Source organism: Aulonocara sp. 'chitande type north' Nkhata Bay, linkage group LG20, assembly GCF_057382095.1.
Source record: "Aulonocara sp. 'chitande type north' Nkhata Bay isolate Kocher_YH1m ecotype deep benthic linkage group LG20, A_spYH_male_GT1.1, whole genome shotgun sequence".
Lineage (NCBI taxonomy): Eukaryota > Metazoa > Chordata > Actinopteri > Cichliformes > Cichlidae > Aulonocara > Aulonocara sp. 'chitande type north' Nkhata Bay.
In genome coordinates this window covers 33,559,081-33,569,407 of record NC_141363.1, presented here as the reverse complement: position 1 = coordinate 33,569,407, position 10,327 = coordinate 33,559,081, and the positions used below count along the sequence as shown (strand labels likewise).

The following is a 10,327-nucleotide window of genomic DNA, read 5'->3' as shown; positions in this document are numbered from 1 at the left end:
AGCTGGGTAGAGCGATCATGGCTCAAGAGTTGGGAGTTCGCCTTGTAATGGGAAGGTTGCCGGTTCGAGCCCCGGCTCGGACAGTCTCGGTCGTTGTGTCCTTGGGCAAGACACTTCACCTACTGCCTACTGGTGTTGGCCAGAAGGCACGATAGCAGATGGCACGATATGGCAGCCTCGCTTCTGTCAGTCTGCCCCAGGGCAGCTGTGGCTACAACTGTAGCTTGCCTCCACCAGTATGAATGGGTGTGTAAAGCGCTTTGGGGTCCCTAGGGGGGACTAGTAAAAGCGCTATACAAATACAGGCCATTTACCATAGTACGTCATGAGCTCCCTCGGTGGAGTGAAACGCTGCCGTCTGCTCCTTGCTATCTAAAATATAACCAGGCACTGACGTAAACTCTTCTGTTTAATCATTTTCTGTTTGACGTTTATTCAGCTGTGTGAAAACCCCGGAGGAACCCTCCCGAGGGATTAATAAAGTTAAATTTAATTTAATTTAATCTAATCTAATAACTTTAATCTCAGCCAAACCGATTTACTCACTAACAAATAAAACACTGAAAAAGCCAAACAATAACATTTTTAAGTTATCAAAGTGACTTATATATATATATTAACCCGAGTAGCGAAAGACCGCGGGGGTTTGAAAACGATGTGTCGATTGGCTCAGATATTTGAAGTTTACACAGCTACATTCTCACCTGAAAATATGTTAAAAGTTTTTTTGCGACCCAGAAAGAGAAATAAGAGTAATATTAAAACTAAGTCGCTGCCGCCATTGTTGGAAACCGGAATTGGCTGGGCCCGCTATGAATTCTGCAATATGGTTTTTCAATTTTGTTGTCCGGGTGGAAAATCGGGAAAAATTTGGGAGAATGGTGGCTCCAGGAGATTTTCGGGAGGGGCACTGAAATTCGGTATTCTCCCGGAAAAATTGGGAGGGTTGGCATGTATGGTTGTGGCAACATCACTAACCTTGTCAAACACCTCAGAGTAAATCATATCACAGAATATGACGAGCGTATGTTGAGGTGAACTGAAGAGGAGGACAGGGACAGGTGCTGCTAGGGCGAGACAGATGTCTCTCACGGAGTTCTTTAGTCCTGCTGGCAGGCAAGGTGTTCAAATAGCGCACAACTTCAGGTTTTTTATTTCTATATGATGAACTCTGCATTATTAAGTGATAAGAACAAGTAATCTGATGTCCTGCAATCATTATGATGCTATAATTTGAGATACAATAAATAAAACAAGTTTTTGTACAAAGTATCGGTATCGGATTAGTATCGTCGATACCACCCTGAATATTACTTGGTATCGGATCGGAAAGGAAATAAGTGGTATCGCACATCACTAATTTCCACCCTATGCTGCGTTCACTGTGGCTTTGCGGGATAATGTTTGTTGTGTTTTGTAGGAAAACCACCCTACAAAATGCTGGAATGCGATCCAGACTGGGCACCCTCTATCAACCTGGGTCATACCGAGTGTAAAGCTGCTACCACAGCGATATTTGATCGGTTAAGAGAGAGAGCGATATCAAAACAAAAAAAAGTATGCAAAAAATATGGAAAAGTCCCGCATATATGTGCCCAGGTGTTGTATTGAAGCAATCAAGTGATGAATAACTGTTTTCCAGTATGTTGTTTTGCAATGGGTTTTTTTGCATTGTTGATTTGTTATTTTACCGAAGCAGCTAATAAAGCACAATAGAATACAATTTTGCCTCTTTCTTGTAAGATTCTATAATAGAAAGAAACAATAATGCCAGTTATTAAAGACAATAAATTGAATGAATTACGACACACTCAAAATTTTTTCTATTAGATCTGAAAACGTTGTGTAATACTACAACCTGAAACAATAAATAGATTGGGTTGGCCTGTACATGAGATAAAGGGAAAGAAATTAACAACACCTGTGAAATGGAATAGTCCAAATCACCAAAGTCAACTGGACCTGGGCTTGTTGCAGGGATCTGAAGTTACTAAACATTTTGTGAGTGTATGCACTAAAACTTAGGACCATATAATAATAAATATGTGCGTGATGAAAGTCGGGCAGCACGCTAACGTCCTTACTCCACTCTGTATGCTCGTATGCGTCTAACCCTTTCACTCATTTGATTTTTTTCGTTGTCCTTTTTTTTGCCTTTTCGTCAAGTCTGTCTTTGTACGGACCTGTCGTGTTCTCCGTCGTTTTGTACATAACTGTTTTGGGGCAAATAAAATGCAAGTAGGGATTAAAACCGCAGAATTAATGATTACCGGTGCTGTAAATACTAGCGCTTGATGCAGTGTTTTGATTTTGTTGCCACGGGTACCCACAAAGCAATGCGCGAAAGTCACGTGGTCTGACGAAGAAGAAACCACGTCGCTCTCCATGCGAATACTTCTCGCGAGAGTATGTTGCAGCAAGGTCCAGAAAATGGAAGGCTGTACTGTGGGTGCTAGCTAGGTTGCCGAGCGACTCAAACCATAGCTGGAAAATATATAAATTACATCGAAGGTATGATTTCCGTGTCTGTGTACGGGCGTTCAGCATTTAATTCCGTAGTCGGTATCGCTAGTGAGACGTAGCGCTGCTGCGTAGAGTATTTATTAACAGGTGATTTAGAAGCTTAAGTTTAGCTTTAGCTACGCTAGCTGCAGAGAACAATGTCGTCGCCACCACATAGAAGACGCCTCTCTTTTACCTTTATGGAATAACTTGTGAGTGTTTGCGGGGTTTCAGGGCAAGGACGTTTCGTTTGCGGTTTTACAACTGAATTAGGTGTGGCAGTTAAATTAGTACGTGCTGTGGTTTCATTTGGAGTACAGAAACATTATGGACTTCCCAGCCACACTTTGCTGAGTTTTTGCATAAACGTATCGCTCCTAGCAGGCCAGTTTTGCAATGTGAAGCATCAGTGAACACAGCAGCTGGTTGCACCGGGTAACATTAGCAGCAAGTAGAGCTCAGAAATTAACCACAGTGAGAAAATGAACTGTGACTTTCATCACCATAAACGTCTCTGCGAGTTGCATCTCATAAACTGTTAATGCAGACTACAGCCGAGCTGAATTTTAAACTCAACAAAGTAATTTGTCTACGAAGCAAAACAGGGACACAGCACGTGTTTACAGACGTGCAGTGCTGTGAAAAGTGCAAACATCTTTTCCTTTACTGTGGCAGTATGGGAAGACTTAATACAAGTTAAATCCTCAAAAGTACAAAGGGTAACGTGATAAATTATACACATTAAACAACATTTCACCCCTCTTTTTATAACTGTATCCTACAGTTTGTTAAATTATATAGTTATTAATATGCAGTTTGTTTCTATTTAAAACTCCGAAAATGATTCAAAGATATTGTTAACATGATTGTGTGTTATGTGGTTTAATCTTACCTTATCTTAGCTTAAAGGTATCTGTAACCTTCCAACAAACCTACTTGAGCAAAAAGTACAGATTTTGCTACAAATTGTATTTAAGCTGAATTGTAAAATATCATTATTTCATGTACATTTTCCACATACACCCAATTCAGAAGTGGAAAACACTTAAATGCAGTGCAAAGAAAGCACTTGTACGGTGCTTGAGTAAATGTACTGACATCTTTGCGCATCAGATGGATTAAGCCCAATGTTGGCATTGTTAAAAAATCAAATCCAATTGTTTCACAGTTAAACTATAGGATGATTTGATTGGCTGACTGTAAGTTGTGAAGTCAGATTTATTTCTAAGCACATTTTAAAAACACTTGCTGACCAAAGTTCCAGAAAATGATGTGGTTATGGGATATGGGTAAGAGATTGAAAAAAGAAAACACAAAGTGGAAAAAACATGATGAAAGCAGGACAGATAAAAAAGTAACTCAGTCTGGTTTAAAGCCAAAGGAAATAAAGGGTTTTCAAAGGGGTTTTGAAAGTGTCTGATGTTGGAGAGATCCATGTAACTAAGTGTACAGTGAACAAATGCTCATTTCAGGCATGAAATGCAGTCATGTGAAAAAGAAAGCGGACTCTATACAGTCCTGTGAAAAACTAAGTATTCCCTTAATGTTTTCATAAAAATTAAGAGGGTAAGGAGAAGCCAGGTGGTGCTAAAAAACATACACTTGATTAACTGATCATTATCATGTTAACACAGTACCAGAAGTGGATGTCCATGCAAAATCACTTTAAGGTCAGTGCTCAAAGAAATCCTAAATGTTGATTCTGTTCATCTGGATGTGAAAAACATTTCTTCACTCAGTGAAACGTATCTTCCACTGAAAACGCTACAACTGTTTGGGATTTCTTCTGGGTTTGAACAGCGTGGCTTCCTTTGAATGTCAGCATTTCTTTCTTTTTTTTCTGGATGATTGAGCATACATCAAGACGTACTCAAAGAAATGCTCAAGCAATGCCTGAAGAAAAAAAAAAAAGAGCTACATCTCATGCTCTAAAGGCCTCAATATGTTAAATGTTCATAACAGTACAATAAGAAATGACTTATTTGGAAGGGTTGCCAAGAGAAAGTCTCTTTTCTTTATAAAAGTCATGGCAGCAAAGCTTAGGTTTACAAAATTGCATTAGAACAAACTCCAAGACTATGCTGACATGTAAGCACAAATTCCTCATACCCACTGTGAATCACAGCATTGGAGGGATGAGGATTTGGGGTTGTTTTGCAGCCATAGGACCTGGGGACCTTGCAGTCATTGACTCAACCATGAACTCTTCTATATACCACATACCTGGACTCAAAATTGAGGCCTTCTGTTTGTCAGCAAAAGGTTGGCTGACATTGGGTCATTGGGACAAGGACCCCAAACACACCAGCAAACCTACAACAGAATGGTTAAAAGAAATTCAGAAACATGGTGTTGCAATGGCCCAGTCAAAATCCAGACCTCAGTTTGACTGAAATGCTGTGGCGGTTCTTTAGGAGATCAGTACATTAAATAATGCCTGTAAACCTGTGAACTTAAACATTATAAAGAAGAGAGGTCTAAAGTTTCTCCACAATGATGTGAGAAACTGATAAAGTCATACAGAAAATTACTTCCACTAAATACAACTAAAGGTAGTTATATACACTATTAGGTCTTTTATTGAGTCATGGGAAAACTTTTACATGACTAACATTTTTCAATTCATAAATTGGTGACCCTCATGGTTTGTTCAGACATACCCACAACAGTCATGGAGACCACTGTGCAAGTGAGCTTGGAAGTGTGTATACACATAAAAACAGTATTTGTGTTTAAGCAACATGTCATGCATTTTAATGTTACTACAAGGTGGACAAATATTGGTGAAGAGTGGTTTTCCCCACATGTTGTTGCTCCAAATCAAGATGCATGAAGTTCAAGGAGATGGATGCATGAACACAATCTTGTAACTGCCTTTCTTTTAAGGCAACTGCATGAGGTTTAGACTTGTGTTAAAAATTATACATGAACATTGCATGGTGAGACTTTGTAAGGCTTCCACTGCTCACTTTCATAAATTAAGATGCAATCAGAGTATTGAATAGGAGTTCATGTCAAAGAGGCCCATTAGCTGGCCAGGAGCTAAAGTTAATACAGGCTATCAGAAATCCTTTTAAATCCTCAGTGTTGAAACTGTTTGTGGTGCTAATGAATAAACTATGTGATGTGGAGTTTATTGCAGTGCTCTTTCATTGCAAAGCAACAAATGGAATTGAGCTTTTTAACAAAATTGTTTTTTGCGTATATTTTTTTAAATCACCTGTCTCTAATGTAGATTGGTTTGGGTTTTTTCTCCATCCATGATTTTTACAGGTTCACAGCAAGAAACATTGGGATGACTCTTTACACACCCTAAACACATTTGGTGTTTGCAGCTGTCTGCATACAGTTTGCACAGGTACGTGTTTTCTGTTTTATTTCTTGTTTAACTTAGTGAATTGTGAACATAGTTTACAGACACTAACTAAAAGGATCTTGTAGGTTTGAACAGCGTGGCTTCCTTTAAATGTCAGCATGGACATGATGGACAACAGCAGTGTTGCTGATGATAATAATAATTCAGGTACAATCAGCCTGCCAGTTGCCTAAAGGTGAAACGTGGGTGTTGCTTTTGTTAAATCAATTTCTTTCTGTTTATCTGCAGACGAACGGCAGATGCCCTCAGAAGAGGCCGAGTCAAGTGTTAGGCCGACCTTGTCACAGGTTAGAAAGTCTTGGGGGTTTCGACGAACAACCATTGCAAGAAGGGAGTTCATGGAGGAGGTTGGAGACCTAACCTGCAGTCCTCCAATTGTTCGACGAGGCAGAAATCGTCGGACCAATCAAACAGCAGCCCAGACCGCTACAGAGACCCCCACCACCCAGAAAGCTACTCGTACAGCAAGGAGTGTTATTGATGAACTTCAGTGGTCTGCCCCATCCTCACCTGTCTCTGAGAATAGCAAAACTGGTTCAGAAACTTCCGCAGGAGGCAGCCTTGATCCCAGCTTATGGCAGGATTTTGGGTCTGCTTTCCACACTGCCTTCACACTGCTTGGGGGCAGTGAGGGCCTGTCACTAACAATGTCAGATGAACTGGCGGTTCCTGACATTTTAGAAGCCACTGAAGCCATTGAGTCTCCTAATCCACAGGCTATAGATGAAACTGAGATGGCTGATAACATTGATGACATGGAGATTGCACAGCCAGTTGCTTCTGGCAATGCAGAGGGAGAAGAGATCCATGATGTGGTTTTAATCTCAAGTCATGAAGAGGATAGTGATGAAATGACTTTGTTACAGATTAAGGAACAGCTGGCTTCTAATAGCAGACAGGAAGACTCCAAAGCTAGAGGAGGGAAAGGAGGAAAGGGAAAGGCCAGAGGAAAGGGGAGAGGTAGAGGAAGAGGTAGGGGCAAAGGTAGAGGGAGGGGTAGAGGAAAGGGGAGGGCTGTGGAGTTTCAGTCAACCATTGCAGATGATAAGGACAGTGATGATGATGTGGTGCTGGTTAATTTAACTGAGCAACAGCATTTACAAGAAGTGGAAAAAGAAACTGATCCACAAAGTCCTCCTGAAAAAGAGGGTTCGGCTGCTCTCTTTGATACAGCCCTAAGTCCTGCTCAGCAATCAAACTCAGACTGCATGATCATAGACAGTGACTTTGATCAGATTCCTGAGCTAACTCCCGGTCAGTTTGATGAAGTGCCAGAGGAGGAGGAGAAGAAAGATGCTAAAAATACAGAAGAGTTTTCAAGGATATCACACAATGAAGGATATGACTCAAATGCTCTGTTCTGCATCTGCAGACAGAAACAAGATAAGAGGTACATGTTTATATGTAGTAACTGGATTTCTTAGGCTGAGCTGTTCTTTCGGACGATTTGCATAGTTCAGCTGTGTACCATTTTTCACTTCCTATTATCTATTCACTGCTTTTTAAAGGTTTATGATCTGCTGTGACAGCTGCCAGGAGTGGTTCCACGGTGAATGCGTCGGTGTCAGTGAGACACAAGGCCATCAGAGTATGCAAGAGTACGTCTGCCCGCCTTGCACTATAAAGAAACAAAGCCAGTCTGAGTCTCACCCTCAGCCAGACCCTGAGCTTAGCTTTCCTGAATGCTTGACACAAAGTCCTGCTGTTGAAGAAGCACAAGAGGACCAGCGAGCAGTTAAGGTTTGAATTTAATTTGGGTTGTCATCAATCTTTACACTGCCCATCGCCTTCATTTACAAAACCTTTAGCATTTTCTTTCATTCCTGTGTGACCACATACGTGTGATAGATAATCTTCATGAAGAAAGTTTGCTCTCTGAATTTAAGATGAACATCTGTTTTCAGCAGACTGTGCTGGTAGAGGAGGAAACAGAGGAGGAGGAGCAAGAGCAGGCTATTGAAGCAAGGCCAGACCCTGATGCTCAACCTGAAGCTCAACCTGAGCCTGAGATGGATAGCTCTCTTCCCTTGTGCATCGGACCTGGTTGCTCTAAACAAGCACTACCAGATTCTGTTTACTGTGGCAATGACTGCATCCTTCAGCATGCTGCTTTCACTATGAAGACACTCTCTGGCCCTAAGGTGCCCAAATCCAAAGGACGGGCACAGAGAAAAGCTTCCATGTCAAGACCTGCTGCAAAGGTAAGAAAAATTAGCTTGCAGACTGAGAAGAGTATTGAGGTGTGTGGGTAATAAGATTTTCATCTTGGGCTCATTTCTATAGTTTCAGGTAGTTAGTTTCAGCAACTGAAAAATCATATTTTTTCACCCTATGTAAACATTTCAATCATAGGCTCAAAGGTCAAGTCGGACATCAAAGAGGCTAGCAGAAAAAGCTGAGCTGCGAGGTGAGGAGGAGAAAAAGGAGGATGATGGTGAGCAGGAGGCGGCTGCATCTCCTGTCATCTGTGACCCCAGTCTCACAGAAGCTCAGGCTACCTCCACACCAGCATCAAACTTACACACAGCGTGTATGTATCATTCTATACTCACACACATTCAAGCAGTTTACACATCATGCACAAAGTGCCTGTTTTGGAATTACAGCTTTACCTTCCCCTTTTGAATCAGTAGAATTCGCAATGTGCGCGCACACACACATTTTTACTTATTCCCTGGTTCATAGCAGGGGTCAGCAGTGGGTAAGTATTTTCACTTTTATAATTCCCCTGTTCAGTTGCAGTAGCACAGATGTTCTCATGAAACAATCTTGACAAGTCAGAATGCCAGTCTTACCGAAGCACATGCATATAAAATCCGTGTCATAACAAAAATCCCTAAATGAGCAACACACAGCTGCGCTTGGTGACTGTGTTCAAACAATGCTTTGATCTTTGTCTAAACCTTTTGCAAATGTAAAACTATGAATGCAAGCTGGAACCAAGTTATTGTTGGGATGATCTCTATTTCTACAAACAAAATATCTATTGTGATGCAAAGGGCTCCTTAAGAAATACTATGTTAAATTGATGGACGAAACGGCACATAAAACGTACAGTAATGCTTAGCTCTAGCATGGTGCTCCCATATTCACAGCATTACTCATTATTTAATAATTTAAGCATTTTCGTGCATTCTGTTTTCATTATACTCTCTAAAATTCAACTATAACAAGTTGTAGCATCAGAAACTGAAAGTTTCCATTATAGATGTCTGGCCATGCAGTATAATGACGTTGTTATGAGATTTATTTTTTAGAATCACAATATATGATTCTGTAATTGATTGATGGTTACATATAAGGGAATATAAAGAAAAAATGCATACTCAATTTTAAAACTATGCAAGGGATTCATGTGAAATTTTGGCTCCAATGTCAGTTTAAAGTCACAAAATCAGTATATATTTCTGTTTTAATTTATTCCAACATTTTGCTAGTGTATAAAACATCTTTAGTTCTTTATATTCAGTTAGAAGATTGTTAGAAGACAAGTGCAATGGTCAATAAGTCATCTTACCAAAATCAGCATTCAACAAGACCGACGTCAACTTATAACAGTAATATGGTGCATTGCGACATACATTAAACACTACATTGCATATATTTTATTCCACACTATATATGACATTCCTTTAGGTCTTTGCCCAAAAGCTTGTTTTTATGAAAATTGATATGAGGCTTTCTTTTTTCAGTAGGTTTTTTTCAGTATTGAATAATAATGAGAAACTTTATTTATGCAGAACTTTTTCTGAACAAGGTTAAGTCTGAAATAATTTAGCGCTAGTTATACAATTTCTTCTTCTCAAATCAACTGCAGCCAACATATGATGGTGGATGTAAGGGTTGATTTTTTTCTATTTAACAAGTTAGGATACACTCATCTAAAATTACATGCATGTTTTCCACTCCTGTAAAAAAGCAGACCTCTTTTCAAGACCGCAGTTCAAACACTGTATAGACCTGCTGCAGCTGTCCTGCTGCTGGTTTGACCGTAGATAACATTAAACATTCCGGTTTTTGGTATTCCTGGGTTTACATGTATTAAACTAAATCACCTGCACACCAAACCACATTAAACCATCAATCACACACTGCTCCACAATGCCACCAAGTACACTGGCTTTGTGAAGTCCTCATAATGATGTCTCAAGTGCCCAGATGGTATAATTTTCTCAAAGTTGATCGTCTGTTCAAAGAAGTGCCCTAATATTCCAGCAACCCTGCCATAAGGATGCATTTTGCTTTCAGACATTGGTCTGATTCCTCCAACATGCAGCATCTTCCTGGTTTATTTTGTGGGCAGTCAACATTGGAGCATAATCTACCCTTTGTGTTAAATACACATGCACAAGTTGAAAACCTCTCTGTCTCACTGTCACGCAACGTTTTGGGTATTTCAAGGAAAACTTTATTTTTCCAACTTCCAATGCCTTCAGTCGTCAACACACA

The 10,327-nt window shown here is 40.1% G+C and overlaps 1 protein-coding gene across 5 annotated transcripts in view; it reads left to right on the top strand.

The window, feature by feature from the left end:
• Positions 1 to 2,405: 2,405 nt before the first annotated feature.
• LOC147306048 (uncharacterized) overlaps positions 2,406 to 10,327 on the top strand; it is a 30,294-nt gene continuing 22,372 nt past the window's right edge. The window contains exons 1-7 of one of the 5 annotated variants that reach the window (XM_086278501.1): positions 2,406 to 2,511; positions 5,776 to 5,860; positions 5,944 to 6,025; positions 6,107 to 7,268; positions 7,387 to 7,618; positions 7,786 to 8,079; positions 8,231 to 8,408. In XM_086278501.1, the coding sequence (XP_086134627.1) occupies positions 5,977 to 6,025; positions 6,107 to 7,268; positions 7,387 to 7,618; positions 7,786 to 8,079; positions 8,231 to 8,408 (1,915 nt within the window). In that variant the 5' untranslated portion in view covers positions 2,406 to 2,511; positions 5,776 to 5,860; positions 5,944 to 5,976. Of the gene's footprint in view, positions 2,512 to 2,587; positions 2,715 to 5,775; positions 5,861 to 5,943; positions 6,026 to 6,106; positions 7,269 to 7,386; positions 7,619 to 7,782; positions 8,080 to 8,230; positions 8,409 to 10,327 lie in introns of those variants that run through there. The other 4 variants (XM_086278499.1, XM_086278500.1, XM_086278502.1 and 1 more) reach the window with 4 other exon arrangements.